This window comes from Rissa tridactyla, chromosome 8, assembly GCF_028500815.1.
Source record: "Rissa tridactyla isolate bRisTri1 chromosome 8, bRisTri1.patW.cur.20221130, whole genome shotgun sequence".
NCBI classification, from domain to species: domain Eukaryota; kingdom Metazoa; phylum Chordata; class Aves; order Charadriiformes; family Laridae; genus Rissa; species Rissa tridactyla.
This window is the reverse complement of record NC_071473.1, coordinates 16,372,062-16,386,876: the sequence shown is the minus strand read 5'-3', so window position 1 is coordinate 16,386,876 and position 14,815 is coordinate 16,372,062. Positions and strand designations below refer to the sequence as shown.

General features: G+C 50.4%; 1 protein-coding gene across 1 annotated transcript in view; it reads right to left on the bottom strand.

Moving 5' to 3' along the window:
- The window catches only part of AXIN1 (axin 1), a 73,590-nt gene extending 59,049 nt beyond the window's left edge, over positions 1 to 14,541 (bottom strand). The window contains exons 1-2 of the mRNA XM_054211396.1: positions 14,359 to 14,541; positions 11,327 to 12,298 (exon numbers count right to left, since the gene is read on the bottom strand). Of these exons, the coding sequence (XP_054067371.1) occupies positions 11,327 to 12,204 (878 nt within the window). The 5' untranslated portion in view covers positions 12,205 to 12,298; positions 14,359 to 14,541. The remainder of the gene's footprint in view (positions 1 to 11,326; positions 12,299 to 14,358) is intronic.
- Positions 14,542 to 14,815: the final 274 nt, after the last annotated feature.

Sequence of the window (14,815 nt, the reverse complement as noted above, 5' to 3'; positions counted from 1 at the left end):
AACCATTCTGTGATCTTCACTATGAAATGGGTGGGATATCAGCTCGCTCACTCCAGCTCCAACAGGCCACCTCTCCCAGGCCGAGTGCCCAAGTCAAGGGACAGTCGGCTCTCAAGCAGAGGAACTCTAGCACCGCGTCAAGAAAAGAAAACAGATCAAAATGGGGCCAGATGATTTTTCTGCCAAGACCGCTGCAGGATCAGAAAAGCCTCATGAGCTTTTCTGCAGGCAGCGAGGCTCAGCAGGAGAGGAGCTAGAACAAGCGCTGGGGTTTCTGCCTTCCTCAGATTTGCTCATCTCTTCCATCCAAGCAGCGTGACGGAGCAGTGGAGCCTGAATGGTGAACTGTCCCAGGGACGGAGGGCACCCTGCTAATGGTCAGAGACGCAACGCGTCGGTGTGGGCGATCCCTGCCCTCCTCTCCCAGCTCTGCTGCAGTGGAGCAATGCAAAAGGCAGCAGCAGGCATCCACACCGTGCCTCTCGCTGGAGGAAAAACGCACCCTGAGCCTGATGAAACGGGAAGGCGTTGGTCGCTCGGCTGTGACACCCACTGCCGTGCCGGCCGCCCTCCCGGCCACGCGGGCCAGAACCCTGCCCTGCGCTGATGCTTATCTGGGCCGGTGAGTCGGGCAGAGTGCTATGTTAGCATAAAAACAACAACAACCCCGAACAATTTCCAGCCGGTTCAGTGTAGCACCTTTCCAACTTCTCCGCAATCACTGAGAGAGAAGCATGTGAAAAATGCCCTTGTCTCAGCGCAGGCTACCTTCTCCTGAATGCCGCAGGGCTGAAAATAAAAATACTGCGTTTTGCCCAGCTGGCAGAAAGCACCAGCACCTGCAACGACATGAGGAAACGCACAGAACCTTCCAGCACCCGAAAATGAGTACAAGAGGTCGTTGCCAGTCTGCCGCATCCCAGAGACCAACTAAAGGAACTTCACTTCTCCCCTGGACCACTACAACCCATACAGCGCTGGAGGGACGCAGAAAGAGGAGAGCGGACACAGCCCATAGCTCGGCTGCAGCGGTTGCTGCTCCCCAGCGTCCTCCCACCTCCCCACCAGTCCCACCAGTGTATTTGTGTTACCCAAGCTGCTACAAGCTTTGCCACTTAAACCTATGGAGAGCAAATCCGCATGGGACAGTTACTAGAACGGCGCAAGCCTGGGCACCCTGCCCATCCTAGTGCCAGCCACCCCCACGACTGGTTCCACCTCCCCAGTGACAACTGGGGATGGCGAGGCCAGCACAGACAAAGGTGTGCTGGGTTTCCCTTTGAAGGGATTTAGATCTGGAGCGCTCCACACCGACAAAGTGCTGAGCCAGGCATTTACTCAGGTGTATAAACATCACAGATGGCAAACGCCAGCCTTGCAAGAATTCTCCTCCAAAGCTTAAGAATAAATTCAACATGTTTTCAAATAATTATGGATGAATCATTCGAAAAAACCTTTCTATGTTTTATCTTCAGCTGCTGACACCGATCGTGCAGCTGTTTTGTTTTTAATGTAATTACATATTCCCACCTACTTGCACTCTCAGCGTGTAGCAGAGTACTCCAGGTAGCAGAAAACCTAAAGCACAGGCTGACATTTCCTTTTGGCCTTTGGAAGTGACAGAACAGTTAACACAAAACTTAATTTATTTGAGGTGGGAGGGGGAAAGAAAGGCCGCAAGTTAATTTCCCTTAGAAGCCCGATGGTCCCCACCCAGAAACCTTGCACACAAAAGAATACTGCCTTTTAAACTGGTAGGTTAGGTCTGAGACCAGAGCGAAGGTTTGTCAACCATGACAAGCTACAGCTTGTTTAACAGTCGACCGGAGGGTTGAAAAGTCTAATAAAACCAAAGGGCCTTCCATAACAAAGCGGCTGCCACTTAAGGAGAACATTCACACCCATTCAGTAGGGTTTTGTTTTTTTTTTTCCCAAACATGCAAAGGTATTTGGAGCCACTAAAGCGAGCAAAAACACACCAAAACCCAGCAGCTACAAACTGAAGCTGGAAAAAACTGAAGGGAGCAATAAGGAACACGCTGAGAAGAGTGAGAGTAACTAAGCACGGGAGGAGATAAGAAAAATGCTGCGTGACCTCCCATCACTTGGATGCCTTTCTAAAATAGACACTTCAGCCTGACCACAAGTTATTGTGCAAGAATCACTGGGTGAAGCTGTGTGACCTGTTATCTCCAGGATTACCACAGGGAAGTTTTTCCCATGCACATTTGGAAAGCTTCCTCTCTTCAGACAGAGGAAGGTTTCTGGATGGGTTTTAGCAGGCTCCTCCAGCCTCTTCTGGGGAAGACCCAAACCCACCGCTCGGGGACAGCGGGATGCTCGCCCTTCCCAATGCCTCCAGTTGGGCCCATTTCCCCAGCCAGCAGCACTCAAAATCACCCCCGGGTCACAAACTTCACTGCATATATCTGGAGGGGAAAACCACAACGTGACAAATCCTACGCTGCAGTGACACATCCACGCATCCCTTGGTGCCCGTTTCCATCTTGTTTCAAGCTCATCTATTTTTGCCAGCATTGGCCCATCTTGAAGAAAAAAGAGTGTCAAGCGAGCCTTTTCAAAGTAGCTTTTCCCCCGGAGAGGAAAACAAAGCTTCCCTGAACATGCAAGATGTTCAAAGACACATTAAATATAAATACTTCCACAACAAAGAAGGCAGCTTCTGCCCTTTCTATTCCTGGCAGAGCCTTGGACCAAGCAGCAAAGGGGTGCTGCTTCATCCAGCAGAAGACACATGCCGCACACACCTGAGGTTGCCAGCGTACCCAACAGCTTTCTTCTGTGGCTTTGCTCAAGAAGGAACATTTTTCATTTCCTAAGAAATAAATGTTATGACAGTCACATGGACTGAATTAAAAGTACAAAGACAAGGCTTCTTAGCCAAAGACCCCAACTTTTTATTAAAAAAATAAAAAATACATGCCCTGTGGAAATACAATCTGGGTAGGGCCATAAGGAGAGCAAGAAGGTTCCAAGGTCATGTTTTACAATTTTTTGAAGCAGGAATGAAGCCGATGTCCGAAGGAGGCGTTTCGTGCTGCAATCTGTACAGAGCTTCCCTTTCTTCAGCACGCTGCAAATGTTACAGTGCAAGAACTTGCTGTCTTTGCTCGGGCACTCTTATTTATACACAATAAAGCCCTTGTGCAGGAGATCAAGGCTGTATTTCATTGATTTGACATGATGGTTAACCTGTGAACTTTGCCCCTGCTAATAGAATAATTTCTATTTGTTGATTCCCCTTTTGGGATCCTCGAGGGTAACAGTCGCTTCAGCCCAGCTCTCATTTGCATGTCTGGTGCCAAATGGTTTTACAGCTCTTACTGCCGTGGGGCAGAGCCGGGACAAAGTTAATCGCACCTAGTAGCTCCAGCTGGATACAGAGTCCCCGCACCTCTCTCCCTGGATCCCACCTGTAATTCCCAGCAGCTCCCCTGCGACTCAGCTCGGATTTGAACTTTGCTTGTGAAAGCTTGGGGAGGTCCTCAGCTACCAAACCATCGGTCCCATGTGAATACACGCACAGGCCAGAGCTCCCAACGTGGCCGCCTGGGCCAGGCTGGCAGCAATGGCAGAACAAGGGAGCCCCTCTTCCAGGTAAATCTCATCCAGTCTGAAAAGCTGATGGCCAGCCAAGAAAAAGCCCAAAATTTATGCCTGAAAAGGGTAAATCTGTTGAACACCAAAGGCACAGTTTTCCAGCAAGGCTAACCCACTCTAAATGTGAACTCCTGAAAATAAAGGCAATCCCACCTCCCCACACCTACCGCTTTCTTCCTTCCAGCACCACCATTTCTCTGAACACATCCTATAGATAAATGACCAAAAACCTAAGCCTACAGAAAAAAAGGGAGAGGAGAGGACTGAGACTCTCCAGTCTACAACAAGACAGGGAATATGTGAGGGTCAGAGGGCTGAAGGAAGAATAAAACCCAGTAGCTTCTGGTCATTAGGCTCTGGAGGTAGGTCCACGGACTAATGCAAGGTCCTGGTGCTAACCAGTAGGTCTGACTGGGGTATTTCAAAGAGGTTTTTTCCTTTAGCTATAGTTTTCCCTCCTTCCACTGTTTTTCATCAGGATAGGAGAAAGCTATTCATCTATTAGCTATTTAGATCAGCTGAAGACCTTCTAAAAGCTGGTACTTTAAGAACATGTTGTATCTTGGGGGCCACAGGACCAAAAATTCCAGGTCTCGCCACCAAAGCATACTCTGGAGTCTTCAAAGGCAAAATCCAATTTCCACATGGGTTTTATGAATTTGGATAATCTGACTTAAAACTGCAACGGTTCTACTTAAATTCATCACTGCCGTAACAACAGTGAAGAACCCAGACCAGGGCTGTGAGTAACGATGGCTTTGCTTTTACACACAAGCGTGACCTGCTGCAGTATCATTTCTGAGCGTGACTTCGGGCAAAGCAGCTTGCTCTGGCACATGGCAGAGGGGAACGAGAAGATGCGTGTCTCCAGAAGAGACCTTTCCTGACACGCCCAGACGATGAGCACGGGATTCAGGGCCGCACCAGCGAAGGGGCATCTTTGCGTCCGATGAGCAGAGACAGTCCCCGGAGCAGCTCAACCCCAAGCCACGTGCGTATGGTAGTGGGAGGAAAAACATGAGCCTCTTGACAAACGAATCGCCCCAGAATCAGATGACCACTGGGGATGGTGTATTTCCAAGAGGATTGTCTTCTTCATAGAGTCTGAAGCTGCACTTCCAAAGAAAGCAGGCAGTAATTAGCTAATTACTGGCATTAGGATGGATGGTGTCGGACCCGTTTTATCTCCTCCAGTATTGCTCCACTTCCAAACCCCCTCCACTAAGCCAGCAGCAGAGCTTTGACAGCTCATTGCCATGGAAGAGGCTGGTAAGAAGGCACCAAGGAAAACTGGCCTCAATGCCGGGACGGCACAACACCAGCTGCTCCACGCCGCCAGGCAGAGCAAACCCCTGCTCTCAACAAAGTGTCACATCTTTTCAGAAAGATGCTCAGAATTATATTCACCAGCAATTTGACTTTTTAATCATTTCAATTACTGTGACTAAAACCCTTCAATCGGAACAAAACCGGGAAAAAATAACCCCTCTCCTTCTCTAACAGCCTGCCTAGCTTAACAGACCATACCAAATCGTGAAGGTTTTTGCTTTTGTGGGCTTCACATATTTCATTTAATGCAGATAATTAACCTCAGTTTCTAATTTCAAATCCTCCACATAAGGAAGTGAAGTGATTGAATACATTTACTGACAGACGGAAAATTAAAATACTACTACAGCTTCTGCATGTGGCTCAAAAGACAGGGCCTTGCAAAAGATCTTTCTTCTTTCATTTGTCTGATTAACTGTAATTTGCTTAATGGATTTAAGGATGAGCCTAATAATCCAATGATATTTCCAGGAACCGATTTAGGATATGAGCACCTCTGCTCTGAAGTTGTTTTTTTTAAACACGGCACTTTTCTGCACTACACATACATTCTGAAACTAGATTTTTCCACTGATTCTAATGAAATCAGGTCCATTATTTATTTTAAATGCATGGTGACTGCACAACTAGCCTCACACAGTGCTCTAACTTCTTGGAGCACCTTCTGAAGGCCCAAACCCAGGGATGACCCATGACCGCAGCGTGCTCTGGCAGCCAGCGACCAGGGAGGACTTCTTGCAAGGCTTGGGAAGGTGGGGAAGTCAACAGGTCTACCCTAACACGAGGCCAGCATGTGTTCCCCCAGCACTCCCTCACCCTTCTCAGTCCCTTTTCAGCCAAGAAAGCCCAGCGTAACAGGATTTCACAGTCTGTCTCAATAGTTAATAAATCCAGGATCTAACAGACTATTAAAGGAAAACATCCAAGAGGCAGTCATTTTTAAAACATCCAATGGTAACTAATTATTCAAGGGATTAGTCCATTATAGTGACAACAAAGAAACTCTTAAAACATAAAGCCAAGTTGAAGTTGAACGGCAGATCAAAACCAAGGTGCACCCACCCCGTGGCCCACCTCCTGGGTGCACTCCTCAGCATCTTGGGATCAGCTCAGCTCCCCGTTCAGCTTTTTAGCACCCAATTCTTTCTGAAACCGGGCAGAACCCAAACCAGTGCAACTTCCAGACCACTTCTCAAAACACAGTATCTCATGATTTGTGCCCTCATTGTAAGTGCACATCAAAACAGAACCAGATGGGCCGTGGCTCTGTCAAACCCAGCCATGAAGCCCTCCAAGGATGGAGATCTCCTCTCTTCTGGTGACCCGTTACTGGGATGCACCACGCTCCTCATGAAGACATTTTCCCCCACCACGTCCACTCTGCACATCCCCAACACCAAAAAGAGGGGATATAACTCCCTTTTTCTGCTTCTAAGATGAAAGATTATGTAACCCAAATAAATCATAGAATGGTTTGGGTTAGAAGGGACCTTAAAGGGGACCTTAGTTCCAACCCCCCTGCCATGGGGGGGTAAACTCAATAAGGTAGCTGCCTCAAAATAAGGTAGCTGCTTGCTGGAGGAGAGGAGAGAACACTATTCATTTATCAAAAGAGACTGCTAAAAGCTTTAACTACCTGTCTTTAAAAAGAAGCCAAAGCACTGATCCATAACCAAACAACAAACACGCCACTTCTTCATCTTGATTTGTGTAGAGGCAAAGCTATGGGCACAAAAGGTATTCTTCTTCAAATAAAATCCATTTTAAAACTTGGCAACCACCAGTATAAATACTCTACACTATTAATGTAAGCATTTCCACGCAGAAGTTTCATCAGCTCTAACAATGTATTTAAAAAAGCTGGCGTAACTTCTGTGCAAAAACACCATCAGTCTTTGTCTTGTGTATCTTACAGCGCTGGAGTCACTAAATTACCACTTAGCGCTATTAGCATCAGACCCCACCTCCCCGTTAGACTCACTAACTTCTCACAAGAACAATGCAGAACCAAAACCATTACTCTGTAACTTATTTTCTTTAAATTTGGAAATAGCCAGAGATGCCAAACGGGCTTGTATCAATTACAAGCGCTGTTACGGGCCCGGCAATTTTAATTCAAGCTAAGTGTCCAAAACTTTTCCTTCTGCCTTTACATAGGGGTAAAATATTCAGTAGCTGTTTTTTTCCAGCAACTCACCTCTCACGAAGCTCTGGTAGCTTAGCTCCAACATGCACATGCTGCTTCTCCAGTTAAAAGCGGCATCCATAAGACAGTAACACATGCCTTACACTTTCTAAACCCAGACTGCTCCCGCATAAGTGGTTGTGATTTTGCACCCCCAGTTTTCCACCCATTCGGTACCAATTAACACCAATTCCTTCACCGCACAGTCTTGAGTCAGAAGCGCGCAATTTAATATTTAATTATGACCGAAGCAGCAAACCTCAAAATTAGATTTGCCAGCTAAATTTCAGCTGCTTCGTGACACTGGCCCAGCTTCTGACCGCTGGACCGCTGATGCTGCCTAAGCACTAGAGAGATCCTGCATCGTCCCTGAACCAGCCCTACACCGTTCCTCTCCATGCTACAGTTCCTCGTTGCATTGTCTCAGACCAGAGGGTGTCACATCCCTATAAAAGCTCCTTCAGTCGTTTCTCCACTTGCTGTCTCTGCGTACCCTGTTATGAAGCTGTGTGCTGTATGTTTTGGGGAGAGCTGCTCTCACACCTGTCCAGGGAGGCTGCCAGTATGTGGGCACAAGCATAAGGACCCTCCTGGTGATTTCTACCAGCCCCCGTGGAGAATCATCCGGTGGCATGGCCTGTCCTTTCCATTTGGACCACCACCACTTGTGAAACGCCATGAGCTTAGTCATCTCGGCACTCTGGAAATTAAAGCTTAGATCATGTAGCCAGCTTCCTTTAAAAAAACAACAAACCACATATATATCTCAACACTCCCATTGGGAAATTTCTCCATCCGTGACAATCAGCTCTACTACAATATTCCCCGATGCCCAACAACTGGAGACCTCACCTACCATCATGTGTCCTCTCATCACCATCCTCCAGGTCTCCTTTCCAACACGTTGTGTGCTTCATGACGTGGGTCAAAACCCAAAACAACTAGCAGAACCAACCTACATCTGCCAGCTTCCTGGTCTTTCAGAAGAGATGAAAGCAGAGCTGTTCATACATGACACCATACGCTCTTCTTGCCTTCCACCAACGGGAAGAAAGCAAAGGCAACGGCTGTGAGCGCTGCTCCTCAACGCTTTGGGAGTGGGAGGGGAACCCCTTCTCATGCAAAGCTAAAGCGACAGCAGAAGAAACCCACCACGATAAAAGACACAACTTTGAACTTCCCCCACCAAACACCAAATTTCCAGCTTTTTAAGACATGCGCGTTTTCCTGGAGTGCTGGAAAACCAGGCTGCAGGGCGGTTCTCAGGCACAGGTTTAATTTCTGCTCTTCGGATCCGAGGAACGCCATCCCGGCGTGTCAGAAGAAGGTTAATGAATGATTTAGCCACCCTCACAACCACGTTAGTGTCACTTTCGGAAGCTGCCAGTTAATGCCCGAGATCTTCGGGGGTTACCCTCTTTGAAGTTCACTGATCCATAACCAATGTCCAATTAATTTGCAGGAGCCTAACTATAATGACTATTGGCCTTTTCCTACACATACAAAAACACAGTGGGTAACGGCGATGCTTCTGGCTTTGGGATATTCTCACATACACACGCACATTTGCACACCTTCAAAATATCCAGCGTTAATCGGGTTGTCTTCTGCCACTTGAGGAGTTTTTACATTTGCTCTCCCAAGAGCAGAGCTACCGTGTCAAGATTTATGAACTTTCTGCTGCAAAAAATTTGGAGCCGATTCAAGATGCTCATTTGCTAACAGAGAAATACTCCTATTGCATTTGCTCAGATTCCTCTTTATTTAGGGTTTCCATGGAGGCCAAGGAATAGAAGTTCAGCCTTGGGAAGATTAAACAGGCCCTCAGATATAATGCAAAACAGCTTATTTCAACATTCCCTCAAGAACAGAAACGAGAAATTCTTCCACACATACGCAAGGAAAAAAAATATAAAAAAAGGTTTGTGGAAATTTTCAAAATAAATTGGGATCCGGCCTTTCAAATGCTGCATGCAGCGATCGCTTCTTGCTGCAAGCAGCTCCGCCAGCTTCCAGCCCAGTAACTCAGGTGAGAAAGTAAACGAACAAAAAAAAAAAGTCTGCAGGATAAAGATGCCACAGCTTAAAAACCAGCTTATTCAAGGCAGCTATTGCCAGACAACATCCGGGAAGTAAGTTAATTTGACCACAAGGTCTTGCACAAAGAGGAACAATCACCTCATAAATTAGTATCTCAGCAGATTTTTTAGAATAAAAAAAATGTGGCGATTGCGCAGTTTGGCAGCATCTTCCATGGCGATGCTCTGGATGCTACTAGAGCTGACATACCAACATTTTAAAAAAATGAAATAAATCGCTTATCTTCGGTTACTGCGGGCTGAGAAATGACTCCTGCTCTGGTGAGAATGGTAAACGTTTCCGTGCCTCCCTACCCCACAGGTCAACGGAGCGTCAGCAGCCACAATGACAGGCTGTTGGACACTACAAATTAATAGTAACGCATTTTTTCTGACCTCCATCCCCCAGGTAAAGATTTATTGCACGTTGTTCCAATCTGCTACAAAAATGCCCAAGACTCCACTCCAAAATACTTCAATTTCATAGTGTGTTTCTTAATCATTTTAAAATCTGTCAGAGATACATTGAGATAATGGGTAAAGTGCATTTTTTTCTGAAGCCGGAGCTGAGAAGCGCAGTGTTGCACACAGGATTTTGGTACCTGCTCTAGTAAGGAAACTAACCACAGCTGAACCTCAAATAAGTTATTTTCAATCTTAAAGCCATTATCGCTTAAATAAAAAAAAAATACTTCAATTGTAGACTTTTCTAATCCTTCGCTTATGGCGAGTACCCGACCGCTCAGTGAAAACACACTTCAAGAAACATTCAAGGTTTTTATTAACTCCACAGGAAAGTCCCAGGACCCTGGGATTTTGTTTTTCTGACTCCTGATTAAAACAGCAGGAGTCCACAAGAATTCCCCCTTTTTTTTTTTTCCTTTTTTTTTTCTTTTCTTTCCCAGAGAGTTTCACATGCAACATCCCCCTCCTCAAAATCTATAAGAAAACAAGAATCAAACCGAAAACATTTCGCCAGCTGAAAGGCGCCGAGACCTTGCGTGGGGCGGGATGCGTTTCCAGCTGCCAGCCTAAAGGGACAGCCGAGGGAGATTAAACACAGAAATGCTTTTCATAAGGCAGGCGGCTTTGAAGAGGACAGTTCAACTACTTCATTTCGTAATCTTCACAAAGCGTCAGATTTTAGCCTAAGCAGGTCTTAAAACAAGGAGATTTTATTTAAAAAAGAGAAAAAAAAGAAAAAAAAGAAAAAAGTAGGAATGTGTTCTGGCCGGGTTCTGTTGATTCAGCAAAGGTTAGACACACACACGCTTATTGATCCCAGAGAGCTCCCTGCTAAGTTAATTGTCTGGAATTTTAACTGAGCTCTCAGCAAGTTTCAAAATCCATGTTGGCTGGAAGTGGGTGGGGGACCCAGAAAAAAAACAGGCTGCAAAACTGTGCAACTCCTCCAGTTAAAAAAAACCAAAAAACCAAACACAAACACAAATAACAAAAAAACCCAACAGCAATTATTCTGATGAAGGGAAAAGCTGCAGCAGGGAATGGTTTTAACTGGATTTGGCGATTCTGACTTTGACACCGCTCAAATTCAGTGCTGAGAATCTTGTGTGCAAAGCAGTACCATTATCAGGGAGTACTGTGAACCCCATCGCACTGATATAAACATGACAGAGGTGAGGACATCTCCTGCAAGCTTCCTGCAGCCTCCACTTGTGGCTTATCACAACAATTTCCTGGTGTATTTACAAGTTTTACCAGGAGCTGTACTCGCCTGCCTTCCTGTAACTGAACACCGAGGTTCTGCTGGTGCGGGCTCTGGCCAACCTGGAACCGCAGCTCGCTCGACTCCCTGCGCGCACAGGAGGACGTGCAATGCCCACCAAGCCCTACCTGCCTCCAGCAGCAGTGAAGACTGCGCTGCAGGGATGATTCGGGACCACCAGACAGGAACAGCCAAAGACACCCTTAAAATAACCTGGGACGAATATCAAATAAAGCTTTGGATTCCACCAAAGCGCCCGCACAACCCCATCCTGTACGGACGCGGATGCTCCCCACCACCCGAGGTCCTCCAAGGCTTCTCATCACCACCGCGGCGGCTCCCGGCTCCATTCCCCGGAGACACCCCGCAGAAGGGACGCTGCCCTACCTGAACTCCCTCCCCTCGCTGTATCGGCGAGCCGAGGCGGCGCGCTGGGTGGCCGTCTCCAGGAGCAGCTTCTGCGTCAGCCTGCTGGAGGGTGCCGAGTCCCTGCTGGCCTCGGGCTCGGCCTCTTGGTCGCATTTCCACTCCTCGTCCTCATTCAGAGTTGGCAGATAACCGGGTAGCCCTTTACCTGTCCCGGACCCTGAGCTCGGATCGCTATAAATTTTTGGACTTTCCCCACCTGTCCTCGTGTATTCCAAATAAATATCCGACTTAAGGAACAAAGGGTAGGTATTGTCTTCTATCATGCACTGAATCTCCGTTTGGGCCTGGTCAAACATGTCGGGGTCAATCTGCAGTTTCATGACGCAGTCTTTGATGAAGCTTTTTGTGGCCGGTTTGATCTGCCGGGACACAATGCCGTTGTTGTCGAGGATGTATTTTTTGTAAATGGCTTTTGCCAGCTTGAGTCTTTTTTCCTCATTAGACGTGCAGGGCTCCAGCTTCCTGAAGCCGCTGCAGGCAAACCAGAAGTCCAGCAGATCCGCGCAGTCCTCCTGTTTCAGGAAAGTCCTGAAGAGGTTGATACCGTCTTGATCATCCAGCAAGGAGTGCAGCGACTCGGCCCACTTCAGGTAGGGTGGAGTTGGCGAAGCACTCCCCTCGGGCTCGTACCCCAAATCCAAATCGGAGCGCCTCGGGGTTGCCGTGGACGTCTCATTTCTAACCACATCGCTTTTACTGGAGTAGAAACCGTGGCTAACTGGCCTTGGATCCGTGGACACGAGTTCCCCCTCCTCGCCAGGAACCGGAGGCCTCGGAGCATCTTCAGTGAAGCTTCCTCCAAGGTCCAAGGGGAAGCCTTTCCCCTGGATATTCATTTTTCTGGTCCTTGCTTGCACAGGAACAGCGGGGGATGAGCTCAAATCTCAAATCACCGATATTTGTAGCTCCAAGGTGAACAAGCTTGTTTGGCTGAAACAGACGAGAAAAAAATAAGTGAGTAACACTGTAAATAAACACTCTAAGATTACAAAGCACTAATTTTGCTCTGCTCCAGTACTGTATTAACACCTCTTTTTCAGCAGAATCAACGGCAAAGCTCTCAGCGACTTCAGAGAGCACAGAACCAGGCTCAAACCAGGCACCCTCTAAAAATGACAGTTACAAAATATCCCAAAACTTTACATCCAGCATTCAGCATCACTGATACAGTTGATGCCACGCTACAACAGCGGCCAACTTCACATCAGCGGTGGTTTTACAGGACCCTGGGATCTGGCAGTGCCCACATCCAAGAGATCTACGCTCGGGTACCACGCGGTGACACGGGACACATGCCATCTTCTGCGTTGCCATTAGCCCCTCTGCACAGCCTACCTGGACAGAACACACACTGGATCATACTAAGGCAGCATGTTTTTATCTGGCTACCGATCGAGCAAATGTTCATCCCCTAACAGGAATTTAAGGCTTGTAAGAAATATTTTGAAAGAACACCCAGTTAGCTCCGAAAGCGAGACTGCACCTTAATCAAACACAGGTGGCTTTCGTATGCTCAAGTGACATACCAGCGCCACATTCCTCGCAAATCTCTGCATTTTACAAATACGCTGCGTCGCCTCATCTAGCTCTAGGGGAATCCAGATGCATCGCTGACCCCAATATTTTGGGCATCTGGACTGCATTCTTGCTTCAGATGGGCATGTTAGCACAGGAGCTTAGGTCTGGCACCCCATTTCATAGACACGCCATCGAGAAAAGGTTCATTGATGCTAACAACACTGCATGCGACGGGACAATTTCAGGTCATCAAAGGAAGCTGAGAAAACCATCTCAAGAGGGAAATCTGATCAAGTGCAATGTTTTTAAAGAAGAGCAATGAGTCAATATGGAGGATGGGAGGGAGGTGTGGGGAAGGAGGGTGCGGACAACCCCCAGGCCACGACTTCCACTGCTCAACAAGGTAACTTCCCAATTTTTAATTCGGTCGCCAAAGTCTTGTCTTACAGAACAGCACCCGCCTCAAAGCCCCCGGTACCGCAAAGCTCCACAAATTACTCCTCGCACCCGGCTTGAACCAACAGCATGTGAAAACGCACCAGGGAAGACACAGCTTTGCTCAGCTGCCCTCCCAAAGCTCACCCCGCTCCAAGGAACATGCCTTGGGGATGCTCTGCCATCTTCCCCCCGTTCCCTCTCCCCGGTGGAACTAAGAGCAGCTGCCTGTGCCATGCCCATCCTTACATCCCCACGGCCATCGCCATGCCTCTCTTTACAGCCCAGCTGGCCATCGCCGTGCCCATCCTTACAGCCCCATGGCCACTGCTGTGCCCATCCTTACAGCCCACCTGGCCACCCCGAACAAGCCCAGCGAGCCCAGGGGTGGCTGGGGAGCAGGGCCTGGCCCCGTCTGCCCACCCTGCGCCGTGCAGGAGCCAGCGCCGCCCTCGCACCCAGCTCCAGCTGCCCCGGGCACCGGGGAACGGGGCTGGTTTTCGGGTCTTTTTCACCTCGGGTCCGGATGCGAGCGCGGGGTTGGCACCCACCTCCCCGGCAAAGGTCGCCTGGGTGCTGGTGACCCCCGGGGCCTCGGCCCCACGGCCATTGTTGAGGCCTGGCTCCTCGCCCCGGCCGGGGGTGGCCCCGCGGGGTCCCCACGGGGACGAGCGAGGCGCCGGGCCGCCTCTCCCCGCGGAGACGGAGGCGGGGGGGGGGGGGGTGGAACCGCCGCCTCTCGGCCCCCGGGGGCAGCCCCAGCGCTGACAGGGGCCCCCCGCCGCCCGCGGGCAACTTCGGGGGAGGCGACCCCGGCGGGTTCCCCCCCCTCCTCGCCGCCCCCGCTCGCCCTCCGCGGCGCGGCCCGGCCCGCCGGCGGCCGCCCGCCCCCCCCGCGCCCAGGGCGGCCTAGCGCCGGCTCAGCGGCGCCCGGCGCGGCCCCGCGCCTCCCGCCCGCCCGCCCGGCGGCGGCCTCCGGCGCGGCCTCGGCGCAGGGCCTGGGCTCGGGGCCGCCTCCCCGCTCACTCCCCACTCACCCGCACGGAGCAGCGGCGGCGGCGGCGCGGGGCCCGGCCCATGCGGCTCAGCAGCGGCGGCGGCCCGGGGCGGCGGCGGCGGCACAAAGCGGGCGGCCCGGGACGCCCATGGCCGCGGCCGCTGGCTGGCTTGTGGCGGCGACAGGCAGCGAGCAGCCAGCCAGCCCCGCACCGCTCCGCTCCGCCTGCGCCGCTGCCTCCCCAGCGCCGGGGAGAGCGGCTCAGCCGCGCCCCCCGCGCCCCCGGACGGTACTGCGGCACCGGCTGCCCGCGCCGGCCGCGGGGGCGGAGCGGCACCGGCCCGGCCCGGCCCGGCCCGGCCCGGGGGAGGCGGTGCCGGAGGCACACGGGGCCCGCGGGACCCCGCAGCGCCGGCATCCCGCGTCGCTGCTAGGCCGCACAGCGGCTGCCGGCCCCGGGAGGCCTCGAGGCGCCGGGAGCCCCGGGCCGAGGGTCC